The sequence below is a fragment of the Agrilus planipennis genome, unplaced genomic scaffold (assembly GCF_000699045.2).
Source record: "Agrilus planipennis isolate EAB-ADULT unplaced genomic scaffold, Apla_2.0 scaffold172, whole genome shotgun sequence".
Lineage (NCBI taxonomy): Eukaryota > Metazoa > Arthropoda > Insecta > Coleoptera > Buprestidae > Agrilus > Agrilus planipennis.
Window position 1 is genome coordinate 301,070 of NW_020438999.1, and position 23,728 is coordinate 324,797.

The 23,728-nt window shown below is 37.8% G+C and overlaps 1 protein-coding gene across 1 annotated transcript in view; it reads left to right on the plus strand.

Annotated features, from left to right (window-relative positions):
• The first annotated feature begins 32 nt into the window (after nt 1-32).
• The window catches only part of LOC108737873 (death-associated protein kinase 1), a 27,302-nt gene continuing 3,606 nt past the window's right edge, over nt 33-23,728 (plus strand). The window contains exons 1-11 of the mRNA XM_018471005.2: nt 33-229; nt 307-442; nt 5,272-5,426; nt 5,484-5,782; nt 11,900-12,018; nt 12,082-12,292; nt 16,497-16,738; nt 16,796-16,987; nt 17,040-17,240; nt 19,729-19,911; nt 19,980-20,207. Of these exons, the coding sequence (XP_018326507.1) occupies nt 126-229; nt 307-442; nt 5,272-5,426; nt 5,484-5,782; nt 11,900-12,018; nt 12,082-12,292; nt 16,497-16,738; nt 16,796-16,987; nt 17,040-17,240; nt 19,729-19,911; nt 19,980-20,207 (2,070 nt within the window). The 5' untranslated portion in view covers nt 33-125. The remainder of the gene's footprint in view (nt 230-306; nt 443-5,271; nt 5,427-5,483; nt 5,783-11,899; nt 12,019-12,081; nt 12,293-16,496; nt 16,739-16,795; nt 16,988-17,039; nt 17,241-19,728; nt 19,912-19,979; nt 20,208-23,728) is intronic.

The window sequence follows — 23,728 nt, forward strand, 5'->3', positions numbered from 1 at the left end:
TTGTAGAAAGTGAAATTAGTCCTTACCTGGGACTTCAGGCATTCCTAACCTACCAATCAAAAAGGTTATTAAATATTTTGTAGCAGTAGATTTTGTAGATCCACTGTAGTTTTAAAATCTTCAAAATGCACACGTGTATAAGTAGAGGATCGTCTTATAGCCCGTCCGGTTCAATTGAATATACGCCTTTACAACTTGCAGCCAAAGAAGGAAACTACGAGGAAGTAGAGTATGTAGTTTATTGTTTTTTAGAATAATAATTGTAGGCCTATTTTAAATTAATAGATAATTGAACGTTTCTTTTAGATTTTTGTTAGAATCCGAAGAAAATCCGTTGGATACAGGACCAGATCCTGCGTTACATCTAGCTCTGCGGAAAGGACATGTTGAAATTGCATTTCGTTTATTAGAAAAGGGTGCCAATTTTGAAATAAGAGATTCGGTAAGTAAATTTCTTTTAGTTTTACAATAAAACAGGCGTGCATTCTAGTGATTAAATAAGGTAACTGTGGCAAAATTTACATTTACTTGCACTATAAAACGCAGTTGTCTTAATCAGTAGCAAAATAGGTAACATTGAGAATAAAGAAGCGGGACGATTTAATTTTTTATTTCGAAGCCGAATTTATAAATAAATAAATGTTTGTTTAAAGTATTTTTTAACATTACCTAACTAAATATATTACAGAGATTTCTTTTTAGATTTTTATTTTGGTTTATAAAATAAACGTTACATTTCACAATTTACAATTTAAAATACGTAATAAAGTGAAATAAAAACAAATATAAAACGCTCCAAAAGTGTTTATTTTATTAGATAAATTTAGGATGTTTCACGATGAAAGTTAAAATCAATTCAACTGATTTTTAGTTCGAATAGGTGAAACGTATGAAGTAAAAATTAAAAACCAATTTAAATACAAGCTCATAGTAAATATAATAATAAAAGAAGATTTTATCGTTAATTTTTTAAAATTAACCCATTATTAAAAAATATAAAAATTTAGTCTATCGTGAGGGACACGAACAGTAGTAGCCACTGTTCTAATTTTAGCTCTCCAATGCCCAATTTTTTATTTTTATTTTACTTTTATTAACCAGTTTTCGGCAGTTACTGGCTGATGTGTTATAGACTACTCACATAAATAAAAAGCATTTGATTCGTTATTTTACAATATTGCATGAATTATTAAAAACTATTTCCGCTATGTTGACATACGAACTACTTAAAATAAATTAATTAACATATAATTATGGCCCATGTAGGAAATCACAACTTATACTTACTTATGTATAAACAGGGTGGTCTACTTAACGCGGTGTCGACCATAACTTTGTTAATAAAAAAATGTTTTTATAAATGTATATGTGGTGTATATACCTAAAAAATATTGTCAGTCATACAGGTTGCTTCATTTTTTCGGGACGCTACTCGTTATTTTAAATTAAATACTCAATATATATTTACATTTTTGGGTTCTTTGTTTAATTTTAGATCGACTTTGTTAACAGGTCCCTATACTTATCTGAGATCAAATGGAATCTAAAACATAAAAACTAAAAACCTCTCTCTTATCTCTAAGAGTTTTCCAGAAAAGATCGATTATTTCATATTAAAACTTTTATTTGTAGAAAGGGCTTTTAATTTCGCATCGAACGGTATCATTTAATATCAATAAAAACGAAATGTGTGAAATAGTAGAAATGAAACTTCAACGGACAAGTGGGAAAACGGATGGCTACGGACAAGTGGAAAAACGAATCGTAACAAAATTTCTACTTCAAGTTTTACGGGCAGATTGCTAATGTACTTGTCCAATTTGAAAACCTGCTCGTAAAAATTTTGTCTGGTTTTCATTTCATTTTGTTACGATTCATTTTTCCACTTGTCCGTTGAAGTTTTACTTCTACTATGTGTTCCAGCACACATTTTCTTTTCACAGGTTTACTGCAAATTATGATTTGGTTTTTACACAGACCGCAAATAGAGGCAATGCTGCCCAGCCACGTGGAGAGTAGAGGTAAGAAAACAACAGCTGAGCACAGCACACGCTGCCGGGACTCTAGCGGACTCCCCACTTTCCGCGCGGCGGCGCATTATATTCATCTAATACAGCCGTTGCCTTCTGTCCGCCGCCGCCAGCCTTTCTCTCTCTCCACCGCTGCCGCCTCTCTCCACGCGATATACCGTCTATCACCTTTACACGGCTTTTTCGTGACAGAAAAAATCGTAATACCCCGTCTATATAGAAGTTTCAATTCAAAAAAGTTATTCGTCTTGTATGATTGTCAAAAGTAGATTTCAAGGTTTCCGATTCTGAAGAACGTACACATTTTGCCCATAGCAAAAAAGATATGTTAATTCGTGCTAAAACGAATTCTCCAACCCGCAGATTGAATATCTCAATAACTACTAAAGATAAGTGTATGAAATTGTTAACAAAGTTGGCCTAAAATTAAACAAAAACAAAACAAAAATGTAAGAATATACAGGGTGTTACATTTAAATATCGAAGTTAGGTAGCGTCTAGAAGAAAAGGAGAACCCTGTATGACTAAAAATATTTTCTATATATGCACCATATGATTTCAAACCACTTATATAAATATTTTTTTTATTAAAAATATAACACTTAACAAAGCTATGGACGAAACCGCTTTAGGTGGAACACCTTGCATATAACCTCGGCGAAGTTTGGTTCAAGTTCGACACAGTATTGATTGGCCAAAAGTGTATTGTCCAGTATTGGATATGGCTTGAGGAAACGTCAATGCACCTATAGAATTTTGGCATTTTAAGATTGACCGAACATTAGTTCAGTTTTGACAAACCTATACTTGACTGCCCACTACTGCATTAAACCTGACGAAACATTAGTGTACCGAACCTTAGCAGTAGAAGATTGGTCCGGAATCGACAAACCAATTTTTGGTTTTCCACTACTGGTCTAGGTTTGGGCCTATCGTCAACTCCGGTATTTCCGACATGGAGAGATCGTTTGCGAACGAACCATTAAAAAAATCGATTCTTTTCGGCGAACTACACGAACAAATTCGTACAATAAAAGAAAAGCGAGTTCTAGGTGAACTACTGCACGTTTTAAGTTTAACTTATTATTTGTAGTCTGTAACTCGTTAATGAATAAAATCACAATCAAAATAACCAATCGAATTAGTTCGTACTCCGTCCATAATTGTGTTTCTATACTGTTTACTGAACTTTGAATGTAGGAAACGACAAGTTTACATTGGATTGGTGAACTGAATCTGTTGTCTATTACTGCTTTTCTATGAAAAAATATAAAAGGTGTGGAAGAACTAGTTTATATCGGAGAACTTTTTCTCGTTGCTTCTTTAATGTATACGATACACAACTACATCCCGGCAGCATGCAACCTGGCCGCGATACTAGCATGAGAGAACAGCGTTTTTTATAAACCAAAAACATTTAATTAACAGCACATAACATTTATGGGATAGTCTAAAACAGGATAAAGTGGTGGAAATACAGCAAATAATACTTCCTTATAGAAAGTGTTTAAAATGACTACCGTCTGATTCTAAACGTAAACATATTCTCTTTTCTAAATCTTCGACAACATTGACCAACATTTTCATTTGTGGATCTTGAGGATGTGTCATCCTCAAAAAAGGTCATCTTCCAGTTATTATGAAGCAACGCATTCTAGAAGCTTCAAGAATCATAAATGCAAAATCCACAAATATTGCTGATGAAGACTTAGAAGAGAATACGTTTACGTATAGAATCAGGGGGTCGTCATTTTAAACACTTGCTGTAAGGCAGTATTATTTATTGTACTTCCATCACTCCTTTATTTCCTCTTTTGAACTACCCCATAAATCTTAAGTTTTGTTAATGAAATGTTTTTGGTTTATACCAGTTGTTTCTTATGTAATTCTGGCCGATCAATATGTTATAGTTGACTTGATAAATTATAAATTTGTTAAAATCGCGTTGCATTCTAAAAATTTACATTTTAATGAAAACGTCAACAGTTACCTATAGGAAAGTATAGTAGTATTCGATAGAGGATTAAATTCTACAACTGCTGTTGACATAAAATACAGTGTTCTATTTAAACCAAACAAGTAATTATCGTTTAAAACTTGTATTTATTTAATCGTAATTGTACGGTAGGTACCTATATCTTACTCAATTTCTCATAATTGCGATATGAAACTTAATCAATGGTTTTAAAAGTGGTAATACATCTTGAGAATTGGAAATTTAAAATTGTTACATTTTCACAAAATTTAAAATCCGTTTAAAAAAATACAACCTTGATAAGTTTTGTGTTTTTTAAACATCCTGTCATCATCATCACAAGGTCGTCAGACTGGTTGGATAAGCACTTCCACTTTTTCCTATCATGAGCTAATCTTCGCATTTCCTTAAAACTAGAACAACCCACATCCTTAGCTATTTGCGAACAGTAATCTAATTTAGGTCTACCTCTACCCCTCCTAATTCCCATTTCTGTCTCTAATATGTCTCTGACTAGACCTTCATGCCTGAGAAGGTGTTCTACTTACCTATTTCACCTATTTATTATTGACTTCCATAGACTCCTCTGTTCTCCTATTCTTTCTAATACCTCTTCATTTCTAACTTTCTCCATCCACGGTATCCGCATCATTCGCCTGTAACCTCACATTTCGAACGCTTCTACCCTTTTCTTATCCGCCGCGCCTACTATCCATGTTTTGCATCTGTTCAGCGCCGCGCCACACCCACCTTTAACAACCTTTCCCGAATTTCTAAATTAAACGTTCGCGAGCATAGAAGACTTCTTTTCATTGAAGGCGACTCGATCCTGCGCTATCCTCTGCTTTATATCTGTACTACTCCTTCCGTCCTGATTTATCTGACATCCTAGATACTTATAATCAGCCACTTCTTTTAATCTTTAGTCTCCTATCTTTACATTCGCTCTTTTTCTACTTTTTCTTCCCTTGCATAACAGTATTTACCTGTTTTTTTATTTATCCATCCCACAACAAAATATTTTAAAAATCTAAGAATATGGCCGTAATTTTTCGTGTCGTATAGTGTGAATAACCCTATATATTGTATACATTACAGTATACTTTTTTTAATGGCAATGATGTTACGCGTGAACTATAGTTCTTTAGTTTTCTAGAAAAACTTCCATGCCTAGTATATAGGATGACGAAACAGTGAGAATTTCAAGGATTTATTTAGTACCATTTTCTTAAAACTGTTAAGTAAATGACTGTCCCATGTTTCCAGTATGGTGATTATCCCATTCACATAGCCTGTGCTAAAGGACTTTTAAACATAGTTGAAAAACTATCTTCCTTGGGATGCAATCTAGAAAAACCCAATTCCAAGGGTTTGTTTCCGTTACATTTGGCTGCCAAGAAGGGCCATATCCATATTGTCAGGTAAACGATAATAAGCCGCATTAAACAATTTTCATAATTTTTTAAACATTTTTTAAGATATCTCTGTGTAGTTGGATGTAATATTGATGCCAGAAATGCCGACAATATTAGAGCTGATATAACAGCTTTAAAGTATGGTCATCAGGATATAGCGGATTTGCTGGATAGGCTACGCCATTCTGGCCAAAGGGATCATTACGTTAGACAGCTGGTTCCTACTACGAAGCCTGCCTTTAGGCTAATTCTTAGAGTTCTTGGACATTGCGCAGTGGGCAAAACAGCTTTTATAAAATCTCTACATGCTGGTCTTTTCAGCTCGTTATTCAAGAGATCGAGTTCTCTTCAAAGCAACAAATGTAAATCGTTTTAATTTGCTTATTTAGTCAACTAGTATGTAGTTCATTTGTGATATACAGGTTACAGGCTAATTGATTTAAACTGTTTATTAGAGGTTTTCGCAGAAAATGAAAAGAGGAATCGATTTTTTACACAATATTCATAATTAAATTACAAATATTAGACATACGTCAGTATTTTCACGTAGTTTTAAGTTAACAATAACCTGATTCCATTTTAAATTGTGAACCTCAATTACCTACCAGTCTCAGATTATCCGCAAGGCACATACCTAGGGGCGCAAGCTTGGAAAGGGGCGCGTGCGGAAGTTTTTAAACTAAAAAAAATTAAGGAAGAACCTGCTTACAAAAAAACAGGTGCAACTCAGTGCACGTGAAAGAACTGAAACTACTTTGGCGATCTCTATACCTTTATAACGAATAAGTAATGATTGGTGAAAGAAAGGGTACGAGAAATTTCAGGATTTATGTTTTTCAGTATATTTTATCTTTAGTCCACCTAAGGAGTATTAATTTAATACGTTTTTATGTAATTCAATAACAAAAAAATGGTCAAATTTTTTTCGCTTCCGTTTACTTTTCCAAGTGCTTAAGAAACCGTAAACTATCAATAACTACAGCGAATTAGAATTAATATATAATAATACTCTTGACGCCCCAAACGGTTAAATAAATATTAATTGTTTTTAAATAAAGATTTAGTGTAATACACTATAACTGCATAGATATAACCAAAACATGAATTTAGCACTATAGCATAGTGAATATACAGTATACTATAATATATGAGATGCCGGTCTGTAACAGCTGACTGTAATACCGATATGCGCATGCGCGCCTGTCTATTGTTATAGCCTATCGCGTCGCGAGACAAAACGTTGCAAAACGTGTCGTTTCATGGTCTTGAGATTTTACTCCCATCGAGCCTAAAGAAGTTTCACTTCAAAAAATCACACTTTTAAAGCTTCCGACCTTATTATTTTGCAAAATATGTGACCGCCAGGTGGGCGTCCCTGAGATGCTAACCTAGGGTGCTCTTTACATTTAATCCGCCTCTGCGAATTACGTCCTCTTACAGCTAGAATTGTGGAAGATATTGATACTGATAAGATATTGTTATTAAGAATAGTTGATCCTTGTAGAAAATTACGGTCAGATATCCAGTAATATCCATTTACCATGAAAAAAAGATTTTAAATAAGTTTTGGGTAATAATAAATTATAATTTAACTTTGCAAATCATAAAGCATTTATTATATTGAAAAGAATAATTACCTTTCGGTTCATGGCTGGGTTATGTAATCATTTGCTATTGCATTTGAATAATTAATGCATGTCATAATAATTTATCTTACCATTGATATGTTAAGCAGAAGGTAACAATTTACCTAAAAATTAACAATTTTATATCAATTCACTTAGGCCTCAATATGTCCACAATCTCTTTCAAAATATTTATTGATAGTTAATATAATATAATAAATTAAAAAGAACAGGGGACGCGCAGAGCGCTCACAAATAGGCAGGAGATTATAAAAGGCGATTTCCTACACCCTCCCTTAATCGAGAGACTATTTGTCATCTTGAACCAGGCGAAGTCCCATGGCGTCAGAACAGAACTGGAACTTGGGTCCAGGCAATGCTTTGGTCAAGGCGTCGGCTGGCATCTTGTCACTGCTGAGATATTGTAGGTCGATGGGTTTTTCCTTCAACGTTTGGCGGATGAAATGATAGCGGATGTGTTTAGATCGACTATGGAAGATGGGATTTTGGGTCAACCTGGCCGCTCCTTAGTTGTCGTTTGAGAGATGGACCTTGGCAAGGTTCTCGAAGCCCAACTCCGACAGGAACTTGATCAAATAGATGGACTCTTTCACGGCGTCAGAGAGTCCCATGTATTCGGTCTCGGTGGAGGATAGTGCCACCGTCCTCTGTGAACACGTAGCCGGTGTACGAACGGCGGTCTAGCAGGCACCCTCCCCAATCGGAGTTGACGAAACCTTGGAGTGCGCTACCAGTCTTCCGGAAGGTGAGTCCCAGGTTGGGTGTGCCCTTCAGGTACCGTAGAACTCTTTTCGCCGAACTCCAGTGAGCCTTGGTGTATTTCGAGTTAAACTGGCTCAGGTAACTTATGGCATGTGCGATGTCCGGACGTGTCCCGACGGACAAATACATCAAGGCGCCCACGAGGTCGTGATAGGGGTAGCTGACGTCGTCGTCAACTTCTTGGTCTGGGTCGTTGGTCTGTTTTCCCATCGCCAGCGGTGTGCTAACGGGTTTACAATCCTGCATGTTGAACCGTTGCAGGATGTCCTTGACGTACCCGGCCTGGGACAGGCTGATGACAGTTCCGTTCCGCTCCGACTGTTTCGCCTCGATTCCAAGACAGAATTTGGCGTCGCCCAAGTCGCGAATGGCAAATTCTCGACGGAGCTTTTGTTTGAAGGACTGCAGCTTGTTTGGACAACTGTACGCCACCAGCAGGTCGTCCACGTACACCAGCACGAACAGATCCTTCGCCTTGTTGAAGTACACGCACGGGTCCGCACTGGAAGGAACGAAACCATGCTTGCGAAGGGTGCTGTCCAGTTTGATGTGCAACAATCTGCCCGATTGTTTAAGCCCGTAAATGGACTTGTTCAGTTTGCAGACGTGGTCACCCTGGCGAAGTTGTGACATGTGTCTTGCTTTGCGGACAACGTCTGAGGTTCCCTCCCGATCGACGATCCTCTGCAGCATCTCCTCGAGTAGTTTGGGCTTCTCCATGCAGACTTTGGTGTCCATCTTGCCGTTGAGATATGCTGTGGTGACGTCTACTTGAGCCAACTTCATCGATGATTCGACGCACAGTGCGAGTTGTCGTTGTATTTGCGGCAATTGACTACCTTGCCTTGGGGTCGTGGGACCAGCTCCCACGTGTCGTTTGAGACGAGATTTTTGATCTCCGAGTAGATTGCTCGCTTCCACTGTTCTTCGTCGGGGCCACTCACTGCTTCGTCGAACAGGATATCGTCCATGGCCTCCTCGTCCGTGCTCTCATCCCCAGAGTGATTCTCCGCAGGTGCAACATTTTCTGGATGAGTGCGAGGTGCGCTGGCGGATCGAGGATGATATTCCTTCCTTGGTCGTCCGCGGTTCCCGCTTCTCACGATCCGGGGACGTCTTGGTCCGTTTTTCAAAATGGGCTCTTGTGCATGCCTTGGCTTGGAGGCGTCACTGGCGGGAAGCCGCGGAACTCCTCATCGTGGGACACGGGCAAAGGAATGTCACAAGGATGGGTTGATTGGTTCTGAGCAGGTGGTTCCTCCGGTGCTGGCTGCGGCGCGTTGTTGACGACCAGATCGTAGAACTGATAGTCCTCGGCAGGTGCTTGCGGCTGGTTGTCGTTGTTGAAAACAGGTGCGCGATCGAATCGTGGAATTTCACGTCCCTCGAGGCGTAAACTTTCCGCTCGTCGGGCACCCAAATCCGGTACGCCTTCGCCTCGCTGGAGTATCCAACCATCACACCGAGTTTTGCCTTAGGGTCCAGTTTGCCTCTTCCTGGTGTTTTGTCCAGGAAATACGCCTTGCTGCCGAAGGTCCGAAGGTGTGAGATGACCGGTTTGCTGCCGGTCCAGACCTCGAAAGGGGTTTTGTTGCCAAGGGGACTTGAAACGCACCAGTTCCTGGTGTAGTTTGCGGTGCTCACAGCTTCTGCCCAGAAGCCTTGAGTCAACCAAGCATGGATCTGGCACCCTCGACTAGTGTTCGATTGCGGCGTTCGGTGACTCCATTTTGTTGAGGCGTGTGTGGCACTCTCAGGCGTCGCTGGATCCCGGCATCGGCGAGGTACTTGTCGAACGCCTTGTTGCAGAACTCTCGGCGATTCTTTTGATTTTCCGCCATCGCCTTGAAGATCTTGAACTTCTCCAGGACCTCTTCTTTCTGTCGCATGAAGTATACTTCGCCCCAGCCGCTGTGGTCGTCGATAAACGTGACGAAGTAGCGTGCACCGTTTAAGGACTGGGTGCGCATGGGACCGCAGACGTCGGAATGCACCAGGTCCAGGATTCCACCGGATCTCTCTTGGCGAGTCTGAAAACGAGAAGACGACAATTTAGCAACAGTACAAACATTGCAAGGGGAAAGTTTTGTTGTTTCAAATTGTAGACCAGCGGCCAACTCATGTTTGCTCATGGCAACGAGGTCTCGTTCGTTGAGGTGGGGCGAGCTCAGATAAAACAAGTCGCCGTCGCGTCAGCTTGGCGTCTTCATTTTTGTCCTTCACCACGGCTTGGTCCTTGCTGAACACGACTTCGTGTCCGTTGTTGATGAGCTTGGATATTGACAGGAGGTTGGTTTTCAGCCGGGGCACGAACAAGGTGTTCTCCAACTTGATGACCTTGCTCATGTTGCCGACCTGGACGGCAACCTTGACATCGCCCCTCGCTGCAACCTGAGTGAGACTTCTATCGGCGAGGTTCAATCCACCTGCAGCTTCGACCAGGTTGACGAAAGCGTTTTTGTCATTGCACATGTGTGATGTGCAACCAGAGTTGTGACACCATCCCGGGGAGGCGTGCACCATGTTCGCACGATCGGTTTTCTCGTTGTCGAGCCAGGCTTCTTCCTCCACGTTGTTGGCCTTGTCTTTGTTTTTCTCCTTCGCTTTCTTCCAGCAGTCTGCTTCCTTGTGACCGGGCTTCTTGCAGTAGCCGCAATTGAACTTGGGGCGCGGCTTGTCCCCACCTTGGTTTTTGTCCTTGTTGCCGACTCGGCCTTTCGGTTTGTTGAACCTAGGTTTCTGTTTTTGGTTCACGTACATGGCTCCGTGTTCTTCGAGTTCCTTGGCGGCTTCGCTGGTTTCGAGGATTTTGTTTTTCAGCACGTCGAGAGATGGGAGCGTGTCTCGAGATTCGATGGCTCGTCTGAAGAGGTCGTAGCTGCTCGGGAGGCTCTGCATGAGCATCAGCGAGGTCAGCTTTGGGTCGATCTCCACCTCCATGGCCGCAAGTTTATCGACGGTTTCGAAAAACTGCGCCATGTGAACACGAACATCATCACCTTCTGCCATCTTCTTCTGGAGGAGTGTCCGTAGCAAGGTGGCCATTTGGGCCGGACCTTTAGGTGCATACGTGACTTCGACTTTGTCCCATACCTCCTTGGACGTTTTGCACCCGCGCACGTGTTTAAGTTGGGACGGGCTAATCGCCAGGAGCAAGTCGGATTTGGCGCTGAGGTCCTCGTCGACCCATTTTTCGTAGGCGGCGATTTCCCGAGCGGTTGGTTTTGCCGAGAGAGTCGGCGCCTTTATCTTCCCGGAAACATAACCCCACATCTTGTTTCGGATCAGCATGGCTTCGGCGTGGATTTTCCATGTGTCGATGTTGTCGCTTGTCAGCATGGTTATCCTCACTGAACCCACTACGTTTTGTTCTGCCATTTTCGTAAATTGCGCGAGACACTGCGTTGCTGTTTACGATTACGAGACGAACTGCAAGTCGGCGTTGGTTCCGGCGCGTTCGTGCACGTTCCAGAAAGTTCGCGTCGCGTCTAATGGCCGACGCGTGCCTTTTCTTAGCTTGATTTTCTTGACGAAAAACACTCGCGAAGTCACAGTTTTGTGTTTTTACAGCCTGGGCCCATAACATGTTAAGGTTCGGGATCGAAACACAATAAAAACCGTGACTACCTAATTGGAACTCAAAACGTTTATTTTATATTAAACAAAGACTTGAAAATTAAGAGAACAAAAGTTGTACATGAACGTATGAAGTTGAACTCAGACCGAGCAAAGTGAACAAGTGAGAGGGCGTGTTGATCGCGGGTAACAAAATTAGAAAGAACATTGGACGCGCAGAGCGCTCACAAATAGGCGGGAAATTATAAAACGCGATTTCCAACATCAACTTTTCTTAATAACAATTGACTCTTGAGCAAAATTTACATTTTTCAATATGTGTCGTATACAACTGCAAAGAATTGATATCTATTAACAGTAAAAATGAAGTAGCTCGATTAGGTTACAATAAAAAGTTATTCTTCCAAAACGTTGAATAAGCACCAAACTGCAAATTTCAATAAGACCGTATAAACTATGTATTTGTTCTAAATTAGTGAAAAATGCCTTTTTTAGCCCGTCCATCATCTCCAATAACAACACAAATCGAAATGGACGTTACCTCAAGACACAACTCGTTAACATTCGAACCTCCAATTCACTATCACTCAACAAAAGGAATTCACATTCAAAACGTAAACACATTTTAATTGTGAGATAATAAAAGGCTGACGTTTAATTATTCCATACACTTGCAGATTGACATTTCTGGTGTCGGTGACGTTACCGTTCTAGAATTTTCCGGCCAGGAAAACTATTTTCCTGTCTATCATAATTTCCTGAGTCCGTCACCCAACGTGTTGACTGTAATCCTATTTAATTTAGAAGACAGTCCATTAGTACAGATCCAACAGGTGTGCTTCTGGATTAACTTCATCCTAGCTCGACAACCTGCTGACTTGTTGCCTTGTAAGGAACTAATTGCATAATCATTCTACCTTTAGGAACCTAATCTTTAATTTTTGTTAAAAGATTGTTTTGCTTCAATAGCCTATGACATGACAGGGGATATGGGAGGGGGAAGGGAAAGGTGATAGGAAAAACTTTCCCCGTGGGAGGAACATGCGTAAATTGGTTAAAATAAAAAAACAATTTTTAGGTTATACCATAAAATTTTGCTATTTTTAAGACAGACATGATAAGCATTCTGGGATAGGACTGGGGTATGAGAAGTTGCTGAGTCTTCTTTGAGGAATGAAAAAAATCAAATTTCTGAGCTTATTGTATAAATTGGGGAATCACTGAAACCTTTCCCTTCCATGACCTAACATAACCTCAAAAGTAGATTTTGTTTTGTGTTTTACTCGCACTTCCATCTCTTGGAGAAAACATTTTGTAACCCCTTCCTCTCGCTACCATTCCCATAAATGCAGCTTACTAAAGCCAACCCAGTTAGGTTTTTGATATGCGTATATTTCAGGTAGTTAGTTACTGATTAAAAAATAAAATGTTTAACCAACTGAAGTGCTTTCTTATCTGAAAATGTTGGTAAATAAAAGAGCTTTGTTGGACCTACGCATTTCGGCTTGAATAAGTACTCTAGACTAAATTTACTTGAAAATGGACATGGATATATTTTCGAATACAAGTTCTGTTTGATTTTTAATTTTCAACTCAAAAAATATTAAACAATGTAGTTAATTAAAAACCCCAAAATTCCACATAAAGGAGAATCTTTCGGGTAGCAGCTTGCAGCACATGCAACTTATAGCTAGACGAAACTAGAAATGAAACTTACCTAAAATTGCCGAAATTGAAAATCGGTTGCCAAATATCGAAATATTATTTTTTCATACTTTTTAACATCTCTGTTCTTCTAAAAAATCTCTACTTGTGTAATATTCCTTTTCAAGCTACATATGTAATAATTAAAGTAAAAATATTTAAAAACATAATACTTCGAGGAAATGATACTCTTTCATCTCTAATTAGTTTCATATCATTTTCTTTTTCAATTAAAAGTTATAACCATTTCCAATTTACTACCGAAAATACATATCAATTATGTTTCTTACGTAAAATTTCTTTCGAATGACACTAGCGTAGAAATAATTTTTTTTTTCGGTAGACCTTTCACTACGTTATTCTAGCATACTTGAAGAATGTTGTTCACCAAAGTCTAGCTTGTTACAAATTTTTTTGAAGTGAAAACTTTCGTTTACTTCATTAAAAGTGGTTAATCCATTTGAGCAACTGAAACCAAGAAACTGGTGGCGTATTTGTGCGTCCATTTATGGAAAAATGCTTTCAGCGATATCGTCGTCCGATGAAGATTTAGTGGTAGGTGCTCTGTATTGGACGCAGAAGAAAACACAAAACCATTTTTGGATTCATCCTGATTTTATGAAAAATCACAAAAAGAGGTTTTCTGTAAAAGCAAAGGCTTTGGAAGATACTTTCAATTTCCAAACAGGATGAAAGATGAATCAGGAAACATTTGATGATCTAGTGAGATTCGTCACCAAGCGGCATTTTTTTATTACTTTTATCAGGTAACTAAATAAATTCGTGTGGTTTTTGTGTACAATAGTGTCATTTAAGCTTTTGATCGATAGCATTTGTTTGTTGTCTGTCATCTAGTTTAGTATAAACCCTTCTTTCGTCGGATTCAGTCACATTTGATGACAATTGTTAAATTTCTAATTAAAATAAAATAAATAACAAAATAATTGAAAATTCGCAACGAATAAAACTTTAATTCGAGGTTGTTTACTGTATTAGTAGAAAAGTACCAAAGTGGCAGTGCAGTATATACCGCATTCCGAGATGATGCCGTAAGTAATCGAACAACACAGAAATATTCCAAGAAATTTTCTTCGGCAGATCTCAGGTTGACCAATGAAGCACGCTCTGGGAGATCGAAGATCTTAAACAATAAAGATACAGTAGAGCATCGATTATCCGAACTAATTGGGAGACTTGGGTGTTCGGAAAACTGGTATTTTCGGATAATTGAACCGATTCAACCATATAAATTTACGTACAAGTAAATGAAAACTATGATGACCCTCCAAGTTTTTCGTTACATTGAACTACTTTTCCACACAGAATTGGGCCAGAAATAGGTTCTCCCTGGGCGGGCGTGGTAGTTTGGATAAGCGATCGTTCGGTTGATCGACGTTCGAATAATCGACGCTACACTGTATTTAACAAATTGTGGAGGAAAATTCTTGGGCAACATATCTAGAGCTTGCAGAAAGGCTCAATCTGAGTGATGAAGCCATTCATTTGCACTTTCAGCAGTCAGGAAAGTCGTGAAAGTTAAAAAAGTGGGTCCTACAAGAATTGTCAAATAACAACAAACTAAGTTGTCTTACCGTTTGTTCGGCAAAAATTTCGCGCAACGATAATGAACCGTTTCTTGATTGGTTGTTAACCTGCGACGAAAAGTAAGCGTTATATTCAACTTCCAAGGGTGCGCATTATTGATTGTCGCCCAGTGATTCGGTTCCACACACTCCCAAAGATTCCTTGTATCCAGACAAGATTTTGTTTAGGGTGTTTGGTGGAGTAACCGGAATTGTCTAGTATAAACTTTTGCAAACGAGTCAAACCATCACTGCTAATCTGTATTGTGACCAATTTCAAAAAGTATAAGCAGCGCTCATCGAAAAACAATCTTCTTTCATCAATCGAATGAAAATGACATTCCTACGGGATAATGACTTGGGAAAAATTTTCTGAACTTGGTTGAGAACTAAAATAATTCGAAGTGGTCTGTATTCTGTCGAAACTGCCAGACGCGGTTCGTGATTTCGATCTTTTTGGATTTCATCAGCGCGTTGCAGGCAGCTCCAACAAAACATAGACCACCTTTTACCTGCTGTCTTAACAGTGCGTTTTAGAAAATACTACAAATGGCCCAGTAAACGCCATCTGTAGCACGATGCTACATTTTAGGATTACGTATGCTCCAACAAGGTCCACTTGTGTGGATATCTACTTGCTGAAAACGAATCCCGGCGTAGCCAACCTCAACGTGATAGGCACGTTAGCTTAATCGAATAAAATAATTCGAAGTGGTCTGTATTCTGTCGAAACTGCCAGACGCGGATCGCGATTTCGATCTTTTTGGATCTCATCAGCGCGTCGCAGGCAGCTCCGACAGAACACAGACCAACTTTTACCTGCTGTCTTAACAGTGCGTTTTAGAAAATACTACAAATGGCCCAGTAAACGCCATCTGTAGCACGATGCTACATTTTAGGATTACGTATGCGCCAACAAGGTCCACTTGTGTGGATATCTACTTGCTGAAAACGAATCCCGGCGTAGCCAACCTCAACGTGATAGGCACGTTAGCTTAATCGAATAAAATAATTCGAAGTGGTCTATAACTGTAGCTTTGGTTGAGAACTGTTATCAGACTCTCCATATTCTTTTGACATTTTACCAAGTGATTACCACCTTTGTTTGTCAATTGACAACCATACGAGGCAAAGGCAATTCAAAACTCGAAATGATGTAATTAATGCTGTATGCCATTTTTTTTTTTATTCAAAATCCATGAAGTTCTATAATATCGGCATACAAAAAAATGGCAAAAGGTTGTTCAGTGTGAACAGTTATCACTTCAATGAATAATAATATGTAATTGTTCTTTGATAAATATTTATATTTTACTATCAAAAACCGCACGAACTTATTTGGTTGCCTAATAAAATGTTGTACTTTTGTTGTCAGAATATAAACTGTAATTATAATTGCAATGCGACTAAGTGAGAACACCGATGGAGTCGTTTATTCAATGTTTCGCCAATAGCTATGGTTGGTACTGAGCATCAAGCTATTTAACAATACTTCGTTTATTACATTTGCTTTTCGATACGTTTCATCTCTTTTTGTTTTTATATTTATAGTTTTCGTCTATTATTTGTAATTTCGCTCATCCATCCTGCTCCCTCCCAGTTGCCTGTCAAAAAGATGGAGAATTTAACATAGAATGATCGTTCATATGATTAGGTATATTTAGAAAAAAGTCAAATTAACCGCTGTGGATAAAACATACTCTCATGTTGGATCTTATCTTTGTGTAAATAGGCTTTAAAAATTGTCATTAAACTGAAGTACATCATTATTACATTTCATTGTGTCTATACCTACTCTATTTTAGCTTCATATGGAAAAGTTCACTTGGTAGCCACTCATGTCGATTTAACTCGTACTCCAAAAAATCAGAATGGTGAATGGATTTCAACAGATGCACAAAAAACCCTTGAAGCTGTAAAAAAGCTCATACCTCATGTATACAACTTAGATCCTAACGTTTTAATCGTCGATTGCACTGCGCCTGCATGCCACGGCTTCAAACAATTCAAAGCTCTTCTAGCTTCTCTTAAACATGCATCTAGCACGGTAATAAAAGTAAAATAGTCACTCACATCAATTAAATTTGATTTATTATATTTACAGTTAAGTGTAGGGAATTGGACAGGTTTAATGGAATCCATAGTGACATTATTAGGGAATTTAAGGAAAGGCTTTGAACAATTTCCTGTTTTATTTAAAGATGATATTTATGAGATAATAAGAAACGATGTTAATCCTTTAGCGTCTGACGATCATATTGAAGACGCCCTGTTGCAGCTTCATAAAATGGGAGAGGTCGATTTTTCTCACCTTTGGCGTTTTTTATCTCTTATTCATATTTTTGTAGGTATTTTACACAGGCGATTTAGTGGTAGTTTGTTTAACGTGGTTAGGCAAAAATTTAATTGGTGAACTATTATCAAACGAGTTTATTTCCAACGCAAGAACTACTGGAGTTTACACTGCAGATGATTTTCAAGCTTGCTTTACTGAATGCGACGCTCTCGGTACCATACAACTCATGGAATCGCTTCATTTATGTGTACAGGTAATTTATGTTCATATATAATTAGTATAAATAATTTTTGAATAAGTGTATGCATTCTGTATGTATTTACAGTCAATTACTAGGGGAGATTCGAATGTATAAGTATGCGTTTTGGAAATAATTACTGTTTTCAACTGCGTATACGGAACTCAAGAACATTCAAAACATTGAATTTTATGTGAGCAAAAAGTCCCACGGTTTTAGAGTTATTTGAATCTTTTTAGGTTTTTGAAAATTTGCACCTTTTGTTGACTGTTCACCTGCCCTATCTCTTGACGCCATGATCACAAATGAAGACATTTTTTAATGTTTGACGTAGGTACTCAGTAATTTTAAGTAGTTTTGCTATAACAATGTGTTCTTTAGAATTCACGGTTACTGGGTTTTTTTTATTTCTAAATTTTATGGTTTGCCCATTTCATTTTGTTGGTTGTAGACTTTGAAGTGTAAAAAGGGTAGGGAGACTTGGGTGGTCAAATTACTTGCTTAATATATATGTATTTTCAATTGGTATAGTATAGTAATTAATAGCCTTTTTAATACTTAAATTATTTTACTGAATTGCGTTCGTCTTGGAATTTAACGTAATTTGGGTGATGGGGATTATTCTAATAGTTTTAGGGAAATGCGAAGTGCCAGGAACATGGAGTCCGCCTACAACGAAGCAGTTTATGTGATAACTGAACATATTACATTATGTTGTATTGAGCATACAGAGGACTCTATGGAAGTCAATAAGAAATAGGTGAAATAGGTCACCTTCTCAGGCGTGAAGGTCTAGTCAGAGACATATTAGAGACAGAAATCGGAGTTAGGAGGGGTAGAGGTAGACCTAAATTAGATTCATCATCACAAGGACGTCAGTCCTAAGACTGGTTAAACATGCACCTGTATTCTTTCCTATCCTGAACTAATTTTCGCATTTCCCTAAAACTGGAACAGCCCACATCCTTAACTATTTGCGAACAGTTATCTAATTTAGGTCTACCTCTACTCCTCTTAACTCCTGTTTCTGTCTCTAATATGCCTCTGACTAGACCTTCATGCCTGAGAAGGTGTCCTACCAACCTTTTTCGCCTATTTCTTATTGACTTCCATAGAGTCCTCTGTTCTCTTATTCTGTCTAATACCTCTTCATTTCTACTCTTATTTATCCACGGTATCCTCATTATTCACCTGTAACACCACATTTCGAACGCTTCTAACCTTTTCTTTTTCGCCACGACCACCGTCCATGTTTCGCACCCCTACAGCGCCGCGCTTCAAACATACACCTTTAACAATCTTTTTCGAATTTATAAATTAGCCTTTCGCGGGCATAGAAGTGACTTCTTTTGATTGAAGGCGACTCGACCCTGCGCTATCCCTACTACTCCTCTTGCCCTGATTTATCTGACTTCCTACATACCTAAACTCAGCCACTTCTTGTAATTTTTCGTCTCCTATGTTTATATTCGGTCTTTTCTTACTTTTACTTCCCTTGCATACCAAATTGTACTTATTGATGGTATTCCCCGAGGTAGTTCCCGCCCGGATCCGAATGGGGGACTAGTTTACGTCCGGAATGCTTTACCCCAGAGGACGCCATCATTTTGTTTTTCTTTTTTTGGATTTCATAAAATGGTGGTTTCCCGTTGCCTTCTACATCGCAATATTATGCATCAGAGTGCCATAGCGATCCTCACGATCTCTGACACCCTGAGTACTGAAAGAGCTGCTGCCATCTTTCAATATTACAATATTTGATAATCGAGGCTTCCATATTACTTTTTTGAACACATGAACACTGTAGCTACTCATAAATTCTAAAGTATGTATTACAGCGCATCGTTGACTCATCCATTATATTCACTAAAGACGTTAATTTTTCAAAAATTTAACTTATCTATTCGAAACTCGTAAAAGTTTCTAAAGGAAGTGATAGATAGAATAAATGAGTGGTTTCAAAAACAAATTATTCATTGATTTCTCATCACTTCAAATGATGCTAAATCAATCAAAACAATATTTTCTTTGATGTGTAACCGATATTAATTTGAATGTGAACAATGTGACGCCAAAGAACAGACCTGAATATTAGTATGGAGATGACGGTGAGAATCTCACATACTATTAATGCAGGTGGGCGTGCAATCCTTGCGAGATTCTATACCAGCATTTGCTTAAGTGATTAAAGAAAGCCGCAGGAACGCTTGGCCTTGACAGGCGGAAGTAGAATCAAGCCGGTGATTTCCCGAATGCTAAAAAAGTAATGGTCTAAATCTCTAGGCATGTCGCTCGATATATTCAGTATTTACGATTACGAGACATACGGTGTATGAATCAATCAGTTACTGAACTAGGGGTAAGGAGTTGAGCAGAGATTGAGTACCGAGTAACTGTTTAAATCTAATTGGTTGTTCGATTATGTTTATTGATTTCCCCTTAGTAATTTTATAACTAACAAACAACACATTATAAATTATTGAAGTTTAAAAACGCATTTTAGTGTCTCGTAGATGATGATGTAGAATATGAATTCCCAATTTATAATCAAACGGAAACGCTTCCAGGACTTTGGGATGCCCACGATCCGAGGTATAAGTCTGATGAGACCATCTATGGAGGTATACAATTGCATACTCCTCCGAATACTTTACATCTGTTATTTTCAGTGTTTTCCCATATACAGGTTTGTGGTTATTCATTTACTCCATGAACAGACAATTTCTCTACGTCTTCTTTCTTTATTTTATCTAGGTAGAATTGCGTAAAGCAACATTGAACAATCAATCTATAGACAACGAAACAGATCTTTACCAGTGGTTCCGAGGATCAAAATTGAGTACAGATAATTTTGAAACTATGATAACATTAAACAAACCACAAATTCCTTCAGAGTTTATAGAAGTGAAAATTCGAGGATCAGAAAGTTTCACTTCGGATGTTTTTCATTTTTTTAATCAAGTTTTGGAAATAATCGACCAGGTAAACAATATTTTTTTAAATTTAAATTGTCATTTTTGTAATATGATGAATTAATATAAAATAAAGAAATTACAAGTGATATACAGTTTCATTAATTTATTTTGTCAATCCGACAGTTGTTTCGATCTTATTAACAAAATAAATTGGCGAAACAATCCACTTGTGTCTTCTTCATTTTATATCAATACCTATCTTTTTTGATAAAATTTGATGTTCCTGACATATTTTCTTAAGCAGTACCATTTTATTTCTTGCAAAACTTTACCAAATATGGGTCCCAAGTAAGACTGTTTATCCGTAGTACTATTACTAGAAAAAGAAGAATCTATTTTAATGAGATCCATTTTAAGGAATATAATCCGATGCAAATCTATTTAAGTTTGATAAAGTAGACAACTGTTAAGAATGTTTGATACAACGCTAAATTTTATACGTAATTTTATTAAAATCTCGTTTCAAAAACCAATGAAATTCTTCTTTAATAAGTAAACGGTGTAATATCTTTTTCCAAATATTTATAATAGGATCAAAAGTATAGTATGCTAGATATTTGTTGTAATCACTTCCAAAAGTCATAAGGAAAGATAGTTTCACTATGAGAACACGTACAACCGCGGGCATAATTTTTTATTATAGAGAAATAGTGAAAAAAATCAAAAACTCCCGTTTTTTTCATTGAATTGTGGCATATATCTCAGAAACTGTTTAAAAGTCGTAACGAAGAAAAATTTTCATAATTAAATTTCGTATAAGGTGAAATTGTTTGCGAATCACAAAATTCATGTTTTCCATTGCAAAAACGTGAAAAATTACAAAAAAGAACGTAAAAATATATATTAACTTGCGGATTTTTTTTTCACATTTTTTACATTGGTCCTGAGACCTTCATACTTGACTAAAGAAAACATTTTATTATGATAAATAATCCATTAAATTTCACCTAGATCGGCTTTATAGTTTTTGCATAATAATTTTGCAATTTACTCTTGCTGAGGCCAAACGTATGTATTTTAAGGCGTGCAAATTTTTTGACATGCAAAAGAGCGTCTATACTTTAGAACCCATTTTGCCAAATTGTAATCCGTTGATTTGGAGAGCCTAGAAAATTGTTTAGAGCTCTGGCAATTTTTTTTTACTTATAAATAAATGCAATATCGAATCAACTTCGCGCTGTTTATTTAACAATTTAACGAGGTATACCTTCATCGCGGGTATTGAAAATTCTTATATTGTAAGTGTTAAGACTAATTAAGTCCTTGGTCAAAAAACAGTCCTAATATTCTTATATTTTTATTTTAATTGAGTTCACTGTTATACTGCAGCGCAAGTTCAAATTAGCGTGTCACAATAAATATTTTCAGAAAAAGGCGTCTTTCCGAGCACTTTCAAAATGTATTTCGAAAATTAAAATTGATCAAGTATTAATGGAGTTATTGCATTTATTTTTAAGTAAAAAAAAAATGCCAGATCTAATGCAAAAATTATAAAGCTGATCTAGGTGAAATTTATCATAATAAATAGTTTTCTTTAGGAGATCTTAGGAGTAATGTATAGTATATGAAAAAAACCGCAAGTTAATATATTTTTTTTTTGTATTTTTTTACATTTTTGCAATAGAAAAAAACAATTACACCTTAGAGGAAATTTAATTACGAAAATTTTTCTTATGTATTAGTTTTCTCTTAAAGCAACAGTTTCTGAGAAATATGCCGCAATTTGAAGAAAACAATGGGATGTTTTTATTGTTTTTCACTATTTCTTTAATCAAAAGTTAAGCCCATGGTTTTAAGTTTGGGCATAGTGAAGCTTTCTTTTCTTATGTCTTTTGCAAGTGATTCCAACAAAAATCTAGCATACTATCCTTTCCTTAAAACAAGATCTGTGATATCATGTTCTGTGATTATGTTTATGAATGTGGCAGGGTCTATTAAATTGCTTATTTCGCTTTATTAGACTTGTCTTCTTCTAAAAAACTTTTCTACTTTTAATAGGTCGAAAATTCTTTAAACGCTTCCATCTATAGTAGTTGGAGCTTTTTACTACAGACAGTTTTATTTAAATATAATAATAAAATAGGCTACTGCAAAATAATACATATTGGTTAGGATCATCGACGTTTACCAATGGACATGCCTTAGCGGTCAGAATTGTGGTACAACAAAAGAAAGAGATGGATTGACTTTTCGGACAATATCCATCTCTCTCACGATAGTGCATAAGCGTGTCATGAAAGAGATAGCACTAGTCCGAAACTATACGCCATCTCCCTCACTTTTCGAGCCAAGAAATTATTACAATGACATACGGCTAAGGCACGTCCATTAATATATGTCTATGGTTAGGATATTGTACCTATTTATTGTATTTTTGAAGTAAAACTTCTATATATATAGACGGGGGTATTACGATTTTTCTGTCATGAAAAAGCGTTACGGCCGCGTTGAGGGGATAGACGATATATCTCATGTTGAGTGGCGGCAGCGGCGGAGGGAGAGAAGGGCTGGCGGAGGCGAAGAGAGGGCAACGACTGTATTAGAAAGATATAATGCGCAGCCGTGCGGAGAGCGGGATGTCCGATAGAGTCCCGGCTGTGTGTGCTGTGCTCAGCTGTTGTTTTCTTACCTCTGCTCTCCACGTGGCTGGGCATCATTGCTTCTATTTGCGGTCTGAGTAAAAACCAGATCATAATTTTCAGTAAAGCTGTGAAAACGAAATGTATACTGGGACACATAGTAGAAGTGAAACTTCAACGGACAAGTGGAAAAACGAATCGTAACAAAATTTTTATTTAAAGTTTTACGGGCAGGTTTTCAAATTAAACAAGTACATTAAAAATCTACCCGTAAAGCTTGAAGTAAAAATTTTGTTACGATTCGTTTTTCCACTTGTCCGTTGAAGTTTCACTTCTACTATGTGTCCCAGTATACATTTCGTTTTCACAGCTTTACTGAAAATTATGATCTGGTTTTTACTCAGACCGCAAATAGAAGCAATGATGCCCAGCCACGTGGAGAGCAGAGGTAAGAAAACAACAGCTGAGCACAGCACACACAGCCGGGACTCTATCGGACATCCCGCTCTCCGCACGGCTGCGCATTATATCTTTCTAATACAGTCGTTGCCCTCTCTTCGCCTCCGCCAGCCCTTCTCTCCCTCCGCCGCTGCCGCCACTCAACATGAGATATATCGTCTATCCCCTCAACGCGGCCGTAACGCTTTTTCATGACAGAAAAATCGTAATACCCCCGTCTATATATATAGAAGTTTTACTTCAAAAATACAATAAATAGGTACAATATCCTAACCATAGACATATATTAATGGACGTGCCTTAGCCGTATGTCATTGTAATAATTTCTTGGCTCGAAAAGTGAGGGAGATGGCGTATAGTTTCGGACTAGTGCTATCTCTTTCATGACACGCTTATGCACTATCGTGAGAGAGATGGATATTGTCCGAAACTTTGTTCCATCTCTTTCTTTTGTTGTACCACAATTCTGACCGCTAAGGCATGTCCATTA